The following is an 18,341-nucleotide window of genomic DNA, read 5'->3' as shown; positions in this document are numbered from 1 at the left end:
GRTCAGARACACTAAAGGTGATGCTGGAAGTAACCACAGAAAGCATGGATGGGATGGTACAGGTGTTTTTCTTCACTCAAGTTTATTTTGATTAACGAAAAAAAGTTAATTTAATCATTTCAGCTTCTGCCTTATTTAACCCCATGCTGTTCATACTGTTTTCTTTGTAGTCACTGAGCAAGAGACTAAAGTGCCCAAGAAAACCATCATCATGTAAGTGCTGACTTTTTTTTTTTTTGGGTAACTTTTGTGTTTTGCCTTGCTGCCTATGCATGATCCAATAACAAGCTTGTGTATATTGGCCATGCAAGTGTGTTCGTTCCCATCCCACTGGATCTCGTGTTAGTTTGTGTCATGCAAAGCCACAACCTGAAAAACCTCGCTGTCCCTTTCAAAAGATAGCAACACTGGTGTCAGACACAGCCTGGGCTGGTTTTCCGATGATGCAATGTGAGAACAAATTGCACTGAAATCCGCAGGAGTCGCGTAAGAGCTCGAGAAAGGGAGAATCTGTCCCAGTGCTGAAAAGAAGCTGCTTCAGAGCTCTGCCCGCTCAAAAGACGCACAAATACTACAAATATCTCATAGCTTGCAATTATTTTCTCCTGCTTCCTGTTTTAAATTCTTAAGAAACGTCTTTTATGATGAAGCAGAAGGAAGTTTAACTATGTTACACGTTTCTACTCTCTAAGCATCTGTATTTCTAATATGAACTATCATCCTGGTAGCGAATGGGGCTTTTTAGATACTTTCAGCCTGGTTTATATTGGGTGCTTATAATATATAAAGATTAAGCAAAGCAAAAACAGTACTTTCTCAGTTGTATGTAGACCAGAAGCTAATCAGGCATTGAAATCTTACAGTATTTTCTTAAATATCATACATAAGTACGTAATGGAATTGTTTTATGTTCTAGAAGGGGGACGTTGTCTTTCCGTGTTAGGCCTCCAAGCAAATCTATACAAACTACATCCTAATGGTGATAGGTGCTTATGCAATGATATTTTGGGGAAATACATTCCCACGAGAGTCATAACTTTGCTAAAACCGGTTCTTGACTTTGATATGATTGTAATAGTTGACTACATTTTTTAAAAGAAGACTTCTGTTAAATGGTGAGGAGGATGTGTGAAATGACAGCTGAGGTTATGTGTAAGCTATGGCTCCACCTTTCATCTCTTACTAATTTTTTATGATGATTATTAGTTACTATCCATATCTTATGCCCATTTTGAGCTAACAGTCTATAAGAACACACTGCTCCTCCTAGCAGCCCCAAGGGAGGTTGGTACATTTAAGAGCAGGATCACAGAACAACAGAAGTCCACCTCCTCTTACCAGGGGATCGTTGACTCAGTGGAGTGGACCTCAACTTGAAGTGGGACGGTGATGGGATACAGTTTGGGAACAGGCATGAAAGGGCACATTCCAGCTCTCCTTCAATGAAGCAAGCAGAGCAACAGAAGCAGCTTTGAAACTTTACCTGCAGAGTATAACTTAATGGATAATTCAGAGACAGAGTTGAACAAGGTCTAGATATGCCAATCCCAGATCTTAGGAAAACGCACAAAAAAATGCATTTTAACCTGGCAGTGTAAAACAAAGTCTTTAGTGCAGCTACATGCTTTGGAATGAAGATAAGCTCACTGTAGCTGATCCAATCCTGGACTTTACTGCATCCTAAAACAGAGGGATTGATAGTGAAAAGAAATCTGGTCTCCACAGGAGAAGACAATACCAAGCTGGATTTAATCTTCAGTGATAAAGGAGAATTGTCTTATCTCTAAGACAATTTATCTACCAGCCTAGTTAGACAATGGCAGCTGGACAAAGAGGTTGTCCTTTCGTAAGGACTCTTTCCACCCTGCCTTGCAGCTCTGCTCTGGAGCCAACGCTCTCAGTGGCAGAGTAGTCAGACTAGAGGATGAGGCTGATGAGGAAACAGAGAGGAGAGGAATAAAAAAGCTATTATTTTGATTCATAAATGTTCCTTCTTGATTCAGGCCACTGTCTTTTTATCCTTTATTTACTCCACTTTTTAGTTTTAGTGTCTATTTCTTAGAAACAGTCTTAACACAGAAACAAAATTGACTTTACCTGTTACTTGCACAGAACCAATTAGCTCTGCTTCTGTATACCTCCAAAACAAATAACATCTTTCCCTTTGACTTTTTCCGTGAAAAAAAAGGAAAATTCTATAGGAAAAACTGTGTTAAACATGTAAACTAAGAACAGTAAAGTCCAGACTTAGGTGTTCCTGTCCCCATATTTTAAAGCTATTTAATGCAATTTCATCTGGAGCTCCTTTAAAGTCCAAGTTAGTCCAGACGGTTGTTTTGATACTAGTTGTGTGCATCTATACAGAGATACTGAGAAATCCCAACTGCTTAGGATACCCCCAAAAGTCTAAGTAAGACCAACAGAATTACTCTGAGAAGTAATTGCCCAGCATATCAGACCAATCTGATACTCTTGTATCAATTGCTAGTAGCAGGATCAGGCTGTGTCTGCAATAACACTGTTAGGGCAAGTAAGAATAGGTGCATCTTGGCATGGATGACTTCTGCAGGAAAACATTCTAACCTTCTTTTCATGGCTTCCACAAATGCTTAATGCCCTTTTAATTTATCTGTTCTGTGTGTGAAAATGCAGATCTCTACTTCTCAGAAACACAGATAATGCTTCCTCTCAAAATAATCATTATAGTCAATAAAATAGAAATATAGATAGATACATTTATTAAAAAAGGGGAGTAGGACACTGAACCCTCTGAAGTAAAGGTCATTTTGCCATTGAGTTTGATAAAACTGGAGTTTCAGCTGGAGAAACTCAGGAAAAGGTTGAACTCCTTAAGTGTTTAAGATCTTTGGGTGAAACTGCTGTATCATTCTGAAGTAGCAGATGATCAAYACAAGTAAATGATATATAGCAGCAGCAGAAGAACATTTCTTAGCTGGACATATTCACAGTGTGTTCATGTACTCAGGGAGGCTAATGGTGCTTGGATCCATGTGGGAGGAATGGCTTTGAGATTTTGCCTGATTCAGAAAGTAAGCTGGAGATGGGCATGTGGGTGTGCGTGTGGATGTGCGCGTGTGTATCCCTTCCAAAATGACACGCTCTCCACAAAAAGCTGAAGTGCTTACAAAACTAACACCACTGTAGTGCCTTGATCAACCATGGCATGTGCTGACGTGGAGTGTGGCTCCCAGAAAAGTCCTGTCTTCCTTCCAACTCCATGTCAACCATTTCTGTCATCAGAGAGGAAACAATAACCACTGTGGTGAAGAGCCCAAGACAGAAGGGAAGGGTTTCTCCTGCACGTCCTTCTTCAGGTTATTCGCCTTCCCGCTCCCCAAGAGCCGAGCCAACTCCAGAACCGGTTTATGTGTCAAAGATCAGACAGCCAGTCCACAGACATGAGCAGGAGGCAATRCCAAAGTCTACTGTTCCCATGCTTTTTGTAACAGAACCAGAGGACAGGCAAGGAGCAGCAGCTGGAGATATCGTCAYAGAGACCAAGGTGGAAGAGCAAAAGCCCAAATGGGTTGAAGTTGAAGAAATAATTGAATTCAAGGTGAAAAAATCCCCCAAACCTACGAGGAAAAGAGGATCTTCCCCAGCAAAACAAGAAAAGGATGACTCAGGGGTGTTAACATTCACTTTTCCCAGCTCTAGGCCTAGGCGTTCCCCAGATGATGATCCAAACACAAACAACTCCAACAATAAATTAGTGGAACAGTCAAAGTCATCTTTGCCCAAAGACAATCTCTCTGATGTGGATATCCAGCCCCTGGCATATGCAGCCGATCAGGAAGGACCTCCAGTCAGCAGTGAAGACAGAAGTTCTCCTTGTGGATCTGAACAGCTAGGAAGCAATTCATTTATCGATTATGGAAGCGAAGGAAAGGGCTACACGCAGGAAGCAAGTGCTAACTATGTTTCAGAAGTCACTTCCCCATTGCTTGCCTGTGGGGGTGAGACTTTGGTCTTCAGTTTTAATACAGCTGCTGGAGACAGCCCTGAACTTCTGTTCTCCCCAGTGAGTGCACAGGTTAAAAAAGAGGCAGACGAACTAGACATGTCTTGGCCTGTTGAAGAAGAGGTTCCAGAAGTAACACAAGATATTCTTCCGGAAGAGGATAATGTCATTATAGTTGATGAACCAGAGGAACTACAGATAGATGACATCAGCACCCGGGACCGCAAAATCCTAACCCACAATGGAAAAGTACTAACTTTGGAGGATCTTGAAGATTATGTTCCTGAAGAAGGTGAGACCTATGGATGTGATGATCAGAGCCATACAGCAGACAAACCCTGYGAAATCTCTGTGCTCCAGACAGAGATTAATGAGCCAACGATTGGGAAGCCRGTGCTGCTGAATCTGGGGAGACCTGTTGTTCCTCAGCCAAGACAGAGATTTTTCAGCAAGTTTGAGGAGCACGTTCCAGGAGGTGTGTTTGTGTCAGCCTCTAGAGTAACTGGCGTGCAGTCTGCAGGCCCCTCAAACATCTCTTTCCACGTCAGTGATACCTGCATGACAGCATCGCCTGGAGTGCATGCGGCAGCGGCAGCAGCATCTCGTGGTCCCTCCTTCACAGTGAAACCGTCCTTCTGCACAGAAGTCCAGCTCTCAGCAGACAACGGGCAGTCAAGCTTTAAAACTGAAGTTTCCACAAGAACCCTCAGCTATGGAACAATTGGCAAGCCTGTTACGTTGCATATCAGCACAGAAGACCTCTCCCAAAGCTGAGCAGATATAAGCATAGTTTTCAAAACAAAAGAAAGCAACATTTTTTTTTTTAAAAAAAAGAAAATGTTCTAGGTGAAGGGAATTGGTGGTGAGGATTGCAAGGAAACATGTGCAAGGGAATACCTCTGAGAAAATGTATTTAAATATAACACGTAGAGCTTTTCCAGTCTTAAAGGGAACATGTATGTCAGATCAGTTTATAATTTTAAAAGCTTTGGTCAAGGTGAACATATATCATTCCATAGTGAAACAGTGATGGTAGGTTTAGGAAAAGCCTGGTTCTCCTACCTGTGATGAAAATATAAATGACATTTTTGTCCATGAACTTAAAAATGATTTAAAGTGCTAATTTGTAAATTATGGTGTAGCAAGAAGGTGAAAGAATCTAAACTTTTCAACATCTTTCAGCAGCCAGGATGGGAGCAGTGTTTTCACCTAAAGCAAACTCCCRTCACTGTGTGCACCAGAAGGTCATGAAGCTTCACACTGCTTTGACTCTACTGTATGCTTTTGACACCAATTAGCTCTACCAAAAATTTCTTCATAAACCTTTCAACATGCACAGTCTGGTTAAAGTTGTTGTAAACTTCTACTGCAGAATGAAACATATAGAAAATACTGCATTTACTAGGAACGTAAAGGAATGCTCAAAYCTTTTGGCTGAAATCCTAATTTGACTGAAGTCAGTGGTCAAAGTCCCACTGACTTGAGGAAGACAAGGATTTCACTATTCTCTTCCAATTTAAGTTAAAAAAAAAAGACYATCTTTTTAAAATGACCTCTGTTTTCAAGTCCACTTCCTAGTTGTCTAAAGATACAGGTTTCATTATTCTGCATTCGAGTATTACGGATTTATAAACCATATTTGTTAAGATACGAATTTGCCTAATGTGCACCGCAAGGCGAAAGGATGGCACAAAATGCCTACTGCATCTCTAATCAGAAGCTAATACGTATAAAGAATGACAAATGGGGTCTTTGTGGCAAAACATTAGAAGGATAAACTGGAATATTTGATCTCCTATACATGCCAGTGGTTAAACATTGCTGTTAACAGACTGGTGGTGAACGTCTCCTAAATTTGCTAAAAAGAATTTACCGCTGAGCTACAGCAAAATGCAGGAGCACAAAGACAATAAAGAGAAAAAGAAGAGAGAGCTTTGCCACAAATACCTGGTTGAAAAATAAACCTGGTTATAACGTTATGATAAATTAGGCTTCGTGGAAGCATTGCATCGTATTACTGTAGCCGTGTGTGTTCAGCTCTGTTGTAGAGGTCACAKCTCCCGCGGTGGGTCGAGTTGCCCTGGAGCTTTGCCACGGGGGTGCCAAATGCACAGGGAAGGCTAGGAGTATGGTTAAGGATGTTATTCTTCAAGAGACTGAATGCCACTGAGATATACTGGGCATGGCCTATTCCTGTTGGCTTCACTAAAAGTGGATATCACGTAGACCTTCCAAAAGTTGCTCTGTCCCGAAAAGAAACGGGCTCGTGGGCCCTAATGTTGGCYCCTAGGCCCAGCTGAATATTGGTTGAAGTCACCTGGAGTTTGTCATTGCTCTCAATAGGACCAAGCACTGGCCCTGCCTATCTGACGGAGGTAGGAGGCGAAGTCCAACACATTCTCCCAGCTGAGTTGTGTGCAACAAACTTTTCCCTTYGGGTTGCACAGTGAAACCGGAAATGCTCAGACACAGTTGAATTTCTAACTAGCCTGAGGGGACTGAGTGAGTTTTTTCCTAGAAAATGTTGGCGTATGATGGTCTGTCTTGGTGTTTCCCAGCTAGGTAATACCGTGAAACTTGTTCTAGAGTCCTCCAGGCGATATTCCCACTAACAGGGATTGAATTTAAGAAAGGTGCTTGTAGAAAATAATACTTTTTTTTTTCCTGTGGCTGCACCTTGATCATATGGTGACTGAAGTGAATGCATTGATTTTGCAGCCTATTTCATTGCAATATCTGAACATAATATTATGTGTAATAACATGTGCACTGCACTCATAATACAGGACACTTTTCCACTGATTACATGTGGTGAAAATAAATCGAGCCTCTTTAGTGTTAACTTTCTTTTTTGATAACAACTCTTTGGTTTATACTGTTCATTTTATAATTAAGCAATACAATGGATATATATTAGTGCTTTTTCATATATTGCACTGTATATTGGAAAGTAGCAGACATACAACACGGAAATCCTTTTGAAACTGAAAATATTTCGTTCTTATTGGCACTGATTCTCATCTCAGATGTTCTAGTATCAATCCAGAATAATTCCACAGGACTAAGTGGATTTGATTCAGATTTACAGAGATGCTGCTGAGAAAAGAATTGGTCCTATACTAGTCTTTGAAAATATGATATTCATCCATAAGGCTGATCTAGATGTATAAAGCAATATGGAGGTTTCCTCCTGATCTGATTCATGCTCATTTTTGGTTTTTTTTTTTTCGTTTTTCTTTTAACAAGCTGAAAAGTTGTAGTTCAGATGGTCATAGAAAAATCAAAGCAATTAACATCTGTTTACATTTTCTTTTGAAATTTAAGCAGAAGAGAATTAATTGAAAGGAATTTTTAAAATCCTGTGTAAGACTGTTCAGAAACTGAAAGGTTTATGAAAAGTCTATTATGTTTATTTTCAAAATATTTTCCTAGAGGTTAATAATTATGCTTATAAGTGATTAAACTGTGTAGATAACTAATGAGATGTGTGGGGATTTATTTCATTTAGATGAAAACATACAATTGTATTAAAAAATTTGATACAAAGAATGTTTTACTATAGTTCCTGCAGGTAAATTAAAGAAGTGGAAACCTCAGTTGGCTTGGGATGCAAAACAACAGGACAAAGCAAATTGAATGAAAAATATATTAGATGGTGAATTGATACTAATAAATGTCATGCATCAGCTATCACTTAGCTCATTGGGTTTCTGTGTTTTTGTTTATTCACGGCACTCYGTGCTCCACCAGCTAGTCTACTTCTCCCATTGACTTCAGCAGGAGCTGAGTTGCAACCCAAGAACATTATTCTAGGTGGGCTGTAGCTGTAATTTTGGGGGCCAGTTTCAGAAGTGTTGGTGGAAAAGAACCTCTTTTTAGGCATTCTTCTAACTCAAAAAATGCCTGTCTGCCACAGGTGTGTCCTCACCTCACCACAGTGTTACCTCAGCTAAAATTCAAGCTCCTCATTTTGGTAGCTTGATTCCTCCTAAACAGGGAGGAAAGGGATTGGATTAGCAGCTTGGGGAACTCTAAATCTCATGGTAGCTCGTGGGCCAGAAATGTTGGAGAACCTCTGCCTCAGCAGTTCCTCTAACTTGAGCTTAGAGCACCACTGGTTTGACCTAGAGGTGCACACGTGTGGCTCAGGGTTGACTTTGAAYGAAGCTGTGCTAGCCCCACAGCCACCACGTGTTAGCAACCGTCAGGGACATCCTGCAGGCTCAGATATATTTCATGTAAAACATCATTGCCYGGTTCTGATCACATTATACCTGTTTTCCCAGGGGATGAAGCAGTACATTCATTTGCGAAAATGGTGTTTACTTGATTTGACCATGATACCATAATTAAATAATTTTTCTCCTCAAGAGATACTAAGAATGCTTTCTTCATTTCCAAATAGTTCGCTTCCTGGCAGCTGCCCAGCTTATGGGGCAGCACCAGCTGGTGGCAATCATGACAGGAACATCAAGAAATCAAAAGATGAGTCTAGAGAAATGTTTAAGCATCTTCCATCTAGACCAGTGGTGATGATGGRTTGGTGGGACATGGAGTGAGCAAAACTTGCTTTTTCCATCAATAAACCCAGAACTGAAGTCTTGCCCATAGGAAGGATATTAAGAACAAAAATCCAATGAGATATCTTCAAAGGGAGCTGATGCAAATGCACAGGCTTCAGCTTTTGTTTGCTGAGGTCTGTCATGAGAATTTATTTTCTCAAGGATGGGAAAGGAGCAGAGTCAAAACAKGTGCAAGACCTTCCTCTATGTGAATGACATCAGACAAGTCAGAGCCAAACCTAAAATAAGGTGAAGCCTGAGCCTTTGTGGGCAGTCAAGCCCATTTTTGAGGCAGGTTTTCTTTTGTTTTTCCATTTTGAGCTTTCTTTTGCTCTGACACATTCTGCCAAGGACAAACACCTCATTTTTTGTCTCTGTTAAAAAATCCCAACTTCAGGGAAGATGGCTGAGCTTCTTGCAGGGTAAGGATGGACAAACTTAGGAAAAGAAAAAAGCATGGGGAAGCACATGTTTTCTGAGATAGTTCTGTATGGGTTTGGACTTGCAGTATAGTCATCATGGCTTTTTGCCACTGCTCCTAACAGCGAGAAGCGCACTTTATGGGCATTTCAGTGGGCATCTGCAGAGCRGGAATCACGTTGCTTCATTTGTATGCAAGTGCTCTTCTTTTTTTGTCAGCATAATCCCAACAGCTCTCCTTGCATATTAGCTGAAAAAGTGGTGGAGCTGTGCCCCTTTGGCACGTGCACAACGCTGGGCAGAGTATTTTATAGGCTGCCAAAAAAACAATCAGAATGCTTTTTCTGCTACCCACAGGAAGTATTTGTTTCTCATTCCTATAGGAAACATTTTTAAGATACTGAAGGTTTAGGCACCAAAGTAGGGTGTTTTAAAACGGAGCTTTTTAGCCAGTTTTGTCATTGCCCAAATTATGGTTTGAGTTGGCACTCTTCCTTTGCAAGCAACATCAGGGACACGATGAAAGGTCTTAATCTGGCACAGATTTTGTCTATCTTAATGCATAGTTGAGGATATTGCTAGATTTTGTCTGTCCCTTTATTGTACCTCATCAAGGTTAGTGGAAGGAGCCCTGGGCAGCAGATTGCACTAGATTACCTCTTGAGGTCCCTTCCAATCTGAATTATCCTGTTATCCTCTCCTCTCCTATCCTATCCTAACTTCTTTTACCAGTACTGACTGCAAATAAAACCGTGGTATTTGTCTGTGGGATAGTTGTCCTGCAARGATGTGAGCTCGAACAGCCATTTATAGATGTGAAAAGCTTTTGTCTTCTCTTTGCCCTCAAGATTTTGAGTTTCCTGAGGTAGGAATTGCCTCATCTTCTGTGTAATTCTTCTCTATGTTTCATCTGTACCGACCAGCTGACCTACCCTCTGCGRTGTCTTGCAATGGCACAGTCCTGTACGGATATTTAAATTTCAACTAGTTTCCAATACAGGGYCCAGCAAATCTAATATTGCAAAGCAGGACAAATAGATGATTCTGTAAGCAGTAGCTTCACAGTCTCTTCTGCCATCYGCTCAGGTTTATAAGCTCATTGTCAGCCCTCTTCTTTCCCCTTCCCTTCTCCAGAAGTCCTGGTCAGTCTGGTACCTACTCRTTCCTCTTTCCTTTTCTCTGCAAAAATGTCATCCTCGCACATAAGGCTCCATATCAGCACAGCAGGGCACAGCTAGGTTCATCCCACTGGTCTTAACAGAGGTATTTTTGTCAGAGCAGCCCACGTAGGGTTGAGTTTGGAGCTGGTCTCCTTCAATCATTGTTACCACCTATGTTCTGCAGGTCATCTCAYGGGAGATGGAGTGTGTGCGCGGTGTGGTGCAGCGATTGCAGTGCGGTGAGAAACGTCTGCCAGGAGTTCGGTGTGTCGAGCGCCTTATTGCGAGTCCTAGCTAGGGTCTCTCCTGCTGGAATTTGAGCATCAAATCCCTGCTCTAGGAGTGGGGAGAAGGACACAACCGCAAATGTTTCCTCTGGTTGTGATGGGTGGGGTGAAGCTGATAAATTCCTTTTACCTTGAAGAGAGAAAAGCTATTCTTCTTGTCTGTAGGAGAGACTTCCCCGCAGCCAGAGACGGAGACTTCTGTCCAGGCCTCGCTTGAACGCGCTGATAAGGAGATCAAGACGGCTCTAAGGAAACTTGTGGATTCAGCCTCACTGCTTGTGACTCTTCCACCAGGCGCAAGAGGACAAGCTGGTGGTCTCGGCCTTCTCGAGTCCGTACCTTCTGAGTGCTCGGAAACGGGAACTGGGCCTCCTCTGATAGTTCATGAAGCCAGTACCCAAACCCAAGTTACTACAGGGCATGGTAGGTCTGGAATTAAGCTGGAAAATGTCCAGTGGAAGTCAAGAGAGACAAAAGTGCTGAACTCAACAATAATAATTTTTTTCCTAAGTTTCTTTGTTTCTTTGTGTTCTGAACAGTTGCAGGTTAAGAGAGGATATTCAGAGAGCACGAAACATGGGGCTATGGGTTGGGGTTAGGCTGGGCACAAGCTCTCCTTCATATCTAAGCAGAGTTTTTAGTCTGCCAGCTGTCCAAAATGGAGGAATAGAAGTTTTTTTTCCAGTTCTGGGCTTTTTAACCTGGACTTGGTTTAATGTTTTGAGGGAGATTTTTTTTCCATTGCATTTTCAGAAGTTACTTGGTTTTGGATTTGCTGAGATGGGGGAAGGAGGTTGCTTTTTTTTCTCTCTCTCTCTCTCTTTCTTTCTCTCTATCTCTCTTTTTCTTTCCTTTTCTTTTTTTAACTGTTTATTATTAGCAAACTGGAAATTTGTTCAACGCCCCCTTATTGGCTGCCGTGAATTTTCTAAGATCTTGGGCATGACAGCTTCACTTGCGTTCTACTGGCACTGGAGTAATAGATTACTCAGCAGTTGCCCTGTGATTAAAACCAATGATGTGTGTGATTGTGTCTTGCTAGGAGAATCTGGCTTTCATGTCTGTGTTGTTTTTAAAAAATACGAATTGGCTGCAGTCCTTCTGCTGTTCCTTATGCTTGCTGCCATAACAACTTGTCTGAAYGGTCACTGTTTGTGTCAGGTCAGAATAACTATCCTTAAGCCAGTGTGACCTAGAAAGGACAATGTCGAGGAGCCTTCAGCCTACAGACSCCAGATGCTGTTTGAAAAATGGGAWGTTTTTGTCTAAACTTAACAGGAATTCAGATGTATTTCATGGAATCAGACCCCAAAATCCCACATGAAAAATGAATGGATTTTAAAGCCTCTTTTCCTTTTTAGTGGAAAATTATCTATGAAAATAACTATGGTAAAGCACAATGACTCAAAAATCATCAGAAGCAGAATGTCAAATAGGRCAGATTATTTACTTAGCTGTAACTGAAGAAACAACAGAGCAGAGAATAGCATATGGAATAGTTTTTCAGCCCTTTCACTTTAAGTCCCTCCACCTGAGGATGTTATTAACGTGGGGAGTTATTTTAATAAATCGGAGACTTGACRTCTGTCCCTTTGATCACACTCTCTGAATAAAAAGGAGGCAAATATTTTGACAGCACTGGCTATAGGAAAGCACAAGTACGCTTCCTATCCACCTATGCACTTTGATCCTGCCAGTAGTGCTGTAAATAACCATGTTTTTCATGCTGGTAGAGCAGTCCAATGCAGTTTCTGGAAACTACCGCTTTTTTTCCAAAATCAGCCARCATCAAACATTCCTAGAGCACTCTGCCAAAGGCCTTTTCTGCTAGGAAGATAATGTCCCTCGATCTGACATTTTCTCCTCAAATGAAGAAGAGGGTGATGCACTTTATCCTAGGAGGGAGCTCAAACAGTCCATGTCAAAGGACARTTGGTTACTTTTGCAATAGAAGATCAAACCAATTTTTGAGGATGCGTCTGGTAAAATAAGTAATAATGAAAGAATAAGAATATCTAAACTGCCATAGAGCACTGGGCATTTTATCATATCTACAAGGTACAAGYCAAACACACTTTAATTATCTAGTAAAATGGGTGCATTGAATTGACATTTTCCTTTCAGTCATCATGATTCTTATTGTGTCCCTGTTGGTCGCCTTTCCTATTTGTGCCTCTATGTGTTTCCTCAAAAAAAGTTAGTTTTGCCCAGTCACCAGTGTTTCATCGTTGAATCTCTCTGATGTTATTCAGTCCCTTTGCTGCATATTGTCTTCTCAAAAGATCCTACTCTTAGCTTCCATGATTGCACTCGGCTGAAATCAGATGGACTCAGTCAGACAGAAGCCGGAGTGGAGGTAGTGTCCAAAGATTTGCTCTGGTTTCAGGTGTGCCTTCATCAGTGACATGTCTAACTTGCCTTATCTCTGCTGCCAGACAAAGCACAAAGCCAAATTCCATCTGAAGAACCAAGTGCAACAAAGCCCAGGCCTGGTCCTTCCCACAGAGAGACAGCTGCTGGAGCAGAAGGGGCTCAGGAACGCACAGTTCCCATCACCAGGTAAACACAGATCCAGCACACAGAGTTCTGAACGTGGCAGACTTTGTTGTAGGAGAAATGAGTTCCAGTTGAGGAACTGGGTGGTGACTCAAACTGATTCTTGTGGGTTTAGTAGAATCCTTAGAGTCGTGTTAACCTGTGGGTCATGCAAGAGGAATGGAAGAGGTTGGGGAGAAATTAATTCCCTGAACAAAATCTTCTTGTATTAAGTTATAGTGATAGATTTGAGAGTCTAATCCTGTATTTCTGTAGTTGTATGCAACTGTGTAATGGTATTTACTCTTGATCTTTGTGAAAGAACATCACCAGCCACGGGGGCAGGAGACTGGTATAGAAGAGAAGGAGATGTGGTCTGGGATGTGCACAGTGAAGTTTATATTGAGACCACGGAAAGAACTTGTGTGTATAAGACTGAGGAGAAGATGCCAACAAGTAAGAAACAACCTTGTTTCCCTCTCCCTGATCCCATGATTGTTCAGTTTTCTTCTCTTTTGATGCTATTTCTCAGTGTCTGTTTTCTGAAGTACTTATATTTCTTGAGCAATAACTAAAAAAAAATAACTCATAAGCCAGAAAACAGGAAGGCTAAAAGTAATGCTAGTGAAAATAAACCCATATATGATACTGTGGTATCTCTTGATGTGACGCAAAACCAATGTCACATCCTAAATGGCCAGTYCTGGAAATCCTGTTTGAATAATTCGACTTTCATTGGGAGACCATGAATAAATTTATGGTATTGTGGTGGCTGCAAACCCCTGTGTCTCACCAGGTGCACCCTACATGCAAGTGACAATAGAGGATGTGCAGGTGAATTCTGGGGAGCGTGCCAAATTTCAGGCAGTGATTGAAGGAAACCCTCAGCCTACTGTTCTGTGGTTTAAGGTAAGTGAAGATACTTCCCTAACAGAGAATAAGGACCACAGAAAGGATTATAGAGCAGTATTTTTGTGGGGAATTTCTTTTATTCTTTTATCCTATGCCTCTTTCACTGATTTGGGTCATGTCTATAGACTGTGATGCAGAAATTGTCAAGTCAGCCACAGTTGTCTTTGGATCCAGCAAATGGCTGTTGGATGTTGGAGGTGTTTTTCTAGCCTCTCTTTCATCTTATCACAGAATAATTGAGCTTGGAAGGAAAGTAGAACAGGTTGCCCAGGACTCTTTCCAGTTGGGTTTTGAATATCTTCAAGGACGGAGAATCCAAAACTTCTCTGGACAGTCTGTTCCAGTGTTCTTCCACCCACAGAGTAAAAAAAAAAGAAAAGAAAAGAAAAGAAAAGAAAAGTTTTTTTTCTTATGCTCGGATAGAATTTCCTGTGTTTCAATATGTGCCCAGAAGTGCCCTTTTGTGAGAGGACAATGTAGGAACAGCTGTACTGGTTCACCACAACCATGTACGTTTGACCTGTGCTATCTCCAGTGTCACTGTAACCCTTTCAGCAGGGAGGGACAACCAAGATGGTTTTGGAGACCGAGATAGGAAGGAAGTGGGATAGGTGGCCTGCCTGAGAGCCACCAAGATGTGAGCTGTAGTTTTGGCATCAGGGATGGGCTCAAGAATGATTTGTCARCATGACTTCCACTCACTGCATCTTTTCTGTAGCAAATCAGTAAAAGAACAGTGACTAATGACCTTGAATATCCCATTAAGAGAAAGGAGAAATCATTTATTTTTATCATTATTATTTTAAATAATTATTTATTATTTACTGGCCCTTGAAGTAAGCCAGTATTTTTCAGTAATGATTACCTGTAACTCTCMTGTCCAACAATTTTTGTATACATAAGTATTATTCCATTTTTTTCTATCTTCCATCTGAAAAGTACAAAGATGAGCTACTCAGAGAAGTAAATAAAATACAAAAAAATGTATTTTACTTATACTCTCTTAATGCTCTTAATACTCTCCCAATCTCTGGCATTTTCAGCTCAGGGATATCTTGAACTGGCTGAATTTTATCTGTTTACCGACCCACAATGAAGTTCCCTTCCACATGCGCTTGGACCCATGTAAGGTTTTTGGCCCTTAGTTCTTCCACTATAAGCAGTTAATCCCTGCCCACTCTCTCCAGCCTATTCATGATTTTGTACAGCTCTGTACTGTCATCTCATATCACAGAGCTCCCTTCCAGGCTGAAGAGTCCCAACTTGCTCCATCAATTCTCATATGGAAGCAGTTACAGAAAGTGCATTGCCACATCAAGCACCCATGGCAAACCAAGGATTTACAAGATGATGTTTTCAATCTTACTCTTCATTTCTCTCTAATAACTTATAACCTGTGGTATATTTTTGACTACCACCAAGCCCTGTTCTGATGTTGCCGTGGAGCTGCCGTATCCCAAAATTTTGTGCCAGTGCAATAAGGTTCAGCTCAGAGCCCAATATTTCRTATGGGAAAATAACGTAGCATCTATATTTATCTGTATTAAATTTCATCTGGAATTTTATTTCCCACTCAGGCAGTCTAATAAGTAGTTAAGTTAGTAAGGCAGGAGCTAAGTAGATGTTCTTTGTGCTCCCCTGGGCTGACTGCCTCTTGCCTGGGAGAACTGAGGTTAAATCAGCCCTGCTGATCTCTCCCAAGCCTTTTTCCCTATGAATAGGATGTTAAACAAATTATGCAGATGAATAACCTAGAGGCTGAAAAACATTTAGCCGTTGGGAACGTCTTCAGCCAGCATTTTATTATTGAGATTTGTTAGCCTAAATGCTTAAAGGATCTGTGTTTTAGCCCTGTTGGTGTATGTCATTCCTTGAAGAGAAGGAACATCTGTTTCTGTATTGATTTTCAGAGCCAAAATTCTTTCTTTCAGGGCACTTCCTTGTTGACAGACAGCCACAGGCTCCATCAAGTGAGGGAAGGAACAACATATTTATTAGTCCTGGACAATGTTGTCTCAGAAGACGGTGGTGTTTATACTTGTGTTGCCAAAAATGCTGGAGGAGAGGTTTTGTGCAAAGCAGAGCTTATTGTGCATGAAGGTAACTTAATTCTTTCAGTTCCGTGAGTTGCTTTCAGCACCATTGCTGAATATATTCTGTTGCAGTCTTTTTGTGGTACCCATATGATGTTTACCCTGTGTTCCTGCTTGGCATTTCCATGCTACCAGCATGGTAGAATCCAGTGAGGGTAAATGGTCTAATGAACTACGTCTGTGAAATAATTAGCTGGAGTTTTTTTGAGACTAGGTAATGAACTGATACTATGGACCATAGAAGTGAGTGGGGCSATACCTCTGATGGTATAGCTCTGCTCTTCAGCATGGCTCTTCTGGTTTACGTCAGACGAAGATACAGTCCCAAAGTCCATGCTGGCAGGCTGTTCCATCAAACAGCTACACCTAATTACATGCAGAAGCTTAGAGAAGTACCCCGATAATTTTCCCTGCCTTAAGTTGTCCTGTGATAGTTTTGCACGTTATTTGCAAGGCATTGTAATCTGAATATGAATCCTTACATTTTCTTTCATTGCCAAAGCTAAGAAAGACCAAGCAGCAAAGAAAGTGGCCACCCGGAGAAAGCTTCATTCCCTCTACGAGGTTAAGCAGGAGATTGGAAGGTAAATTAATTTTCCAGCTTTATAGCATGCTTGCAGGGGACTATCTAACTGCCCATCTGAGCTGCTGCTTCAATACAGAACAGGTTGCTGTCTAAAAGGGTCTGAAGGTAAGGAGCACCCATCTCTGCTTTCTGAGCAGCTTATGAAACAGTGCTGATGCTATCTGGGTAAAGTGATACCAAAGGGTACCCAGGGAAGGGTGCGCAAGGCATGGACCTGGGAAAACCCAGCAGCCTCCTTGAAGGACCGGTGGGGCTGCAGGTTGTGGTGGACACATGGCTGCACCCTCAGGTCATATTAGCATCACAGCCCCATAGCGATGTACATACAAGCCCCACATCCATCCAAAGGATTCAGCAGCAAGCCTGTATCACCTAAAACAGCTTTTCACTCTGTAGCAGTTGGTTGTTTAGTTTTGGAGACAGCCAGGAGAGGGCAACATCAGCTTGTGCACAGGAAAATCAGCTTGTTCTGTTGGAGAGTTTAAGACSTGAGCAGTAGGAAGTGGTCAAAGGCTGGGACCTGGAAAGGTCTGCAGCTGCTGTGCAGAGGGCTTGAACCAAGTCTGAGCAGGGCTTATCCTTTGATTTTACACAGGGGCTGCTTCAGCTTTGTGAAACGAGTTGTGCATAAAGGGAACAGTGTGTCCTGTGCTGCCAAATTCATACCTCTACGAAGCAAAACGAAGGCTCGAGCACATCAGGAGAGGGATATACTTGCCCCTCTGTCCCATGATCGAATTACCAGGCTGCTTGATCAGTTTGAAACACGGAAAACCCTGATTTTGATCCTTGAGTTGTATCCTTTTCAGTGCTTCTTTTCTGAGGAGGCTGGGAAGTACAAGGCAGACTCACTGATAAGTAACTGAACAAATACTCAGTTTTTGCCTGAGGTGAAAAAGTATGCAGTCTTCCTCCRCGCTGCAGTATAGCACAGCTGTGTGAGCTCCTCAGACATTGTGGTCATGGCAGTCACTGAAGTATCACGTTCCAGCAGAAGTCCAGATGTTTGTGTGCACAGTATGAGCGGGTTGTTAAGCACCAAAGCTCTTTTCTGAAATGTCCRGGCATGAAAGGTTCTGTCCCAGGGAGATCCAGTCTGAGTGAGCCCCACAAATGCTCATGATCAACGGGCACGTTGTAGCACGTGTCTCATTCGCACCATACCCTTCTTGTAGGGAGGACCAGTTGAGAACAGGCTGATGCCATTACACTTCTGCRAGGACCTTTCTGCAGTAGAGGCCTTCATGCATCACATGCATATGACACTACCTGAGATACCTTGTGAATTCTGTTCACTCTTACTTCAAATTGTCTTGGCTGGGTGGAGATGGACACAAAAAGAAAATGAGAATTTAACTGTAGCTGCATTTTCCCTTAATGCCGTTGCAAGATGCTCCAGCGAAGAGCTCCTCGACCGGTTGTTCAAGAAGAATGTTGTCACTGAAGCAGAGGTAATCTCTCTCTCTCATTTCAAAGTCCAAAATTGGTGGGTACCGCCTTCCTTCTCCTTCAGCAAAGAGTAGCTTCCAGCTGTGTTTTCATTATCAGGAATGTCTTTATAAACTAGTGGTAATCTGTCAAAACAGAGTCAATATTTAAAGTACGTGCCCAGCAGCTTTCATTATTAKGTAGAATTTCTTCAGGGAGTGACTAGAAACAGCCAGAGGTTTTGGACACAAACATTGCATCCAGCCTAACGTAGACTGTGCTTGTTCTGTTAACATTACCATGTCCTTGGCCTCTGTCAGCTGGAGCTCCTGTATCTTGGCTTTTTTTTTTTTTTTTTTTTTTTTTTTTTTTTTTT

The 18,341-nt window shown here is 41.7% G+C and overlaps 1 protein-coding gene across 1 annotated transcript in view; it reads left to right on the top strand.

The window, feature by feature from the left end:
- The window catches only part of OBSCN (obscurin, cytoskeletal calmodulin and titin-interacting RhoGEF), a gene marked incomplete at its 5' end in the record, with an annotated part of 135,422 nt that overhangs the window by 95,604 nt on the left and 21,477 nt on the right, over positions 1 to 18,341 (top strand). Inside the window, 8 exons of the mRNA XM_085316526.1 lie at positions 10,577 to 10,834; positions 12,847 to 12,970; positions 13,269 to 13,402; positions 13,743 to 13,855; positions 15,790 to 15,958; positions 16,454 to 16,535; positions 17,133 to 17,333; positions 17,928 to 17,988. Coding sequence (XP_085172652.1) covers positions 10,577 to 10,834; positions 12,847 to 12,970; positions 13,269 to 13,402; positions 13,743 to 13,855; positions 15,790 to 15,958; positions 16,454 to 16,535; positions 17,133 to 17,333; positions 17,928 to 17,988 — 1,142 coding nt within the window. The remainder of the gene's footprint in view (positions 1 to 10,576; positions 10,835 to 12,846; positions 12,971 to 13,268; positions 13,403 to 13,742; positions 13,856 to 15,789; positions 15,959 to 16,453; positions 16,536 to 17,132; positions 17,334 to 17,927; positions 17,989 to 18,341) is intronic.

Source organism: Rhea americana, unplaced genomic scaffold, assembly GCF_003343005.1.
Source record: "Rhea americana isolate MKP2758 unplaced genomic scaffold, rheAme1 scaffold_47, whole genome shotgun sequence".
Classification (NCBI taxonomy): domain Eukaryota; kingdom Metazoa; phylum Chordata; class Aves; order Rheiformes; family Rheidae; genus Rhea; species Rhea americana.
This window is presented reverse-complemented; position numbering and strand designations above follow the sequence as displayed.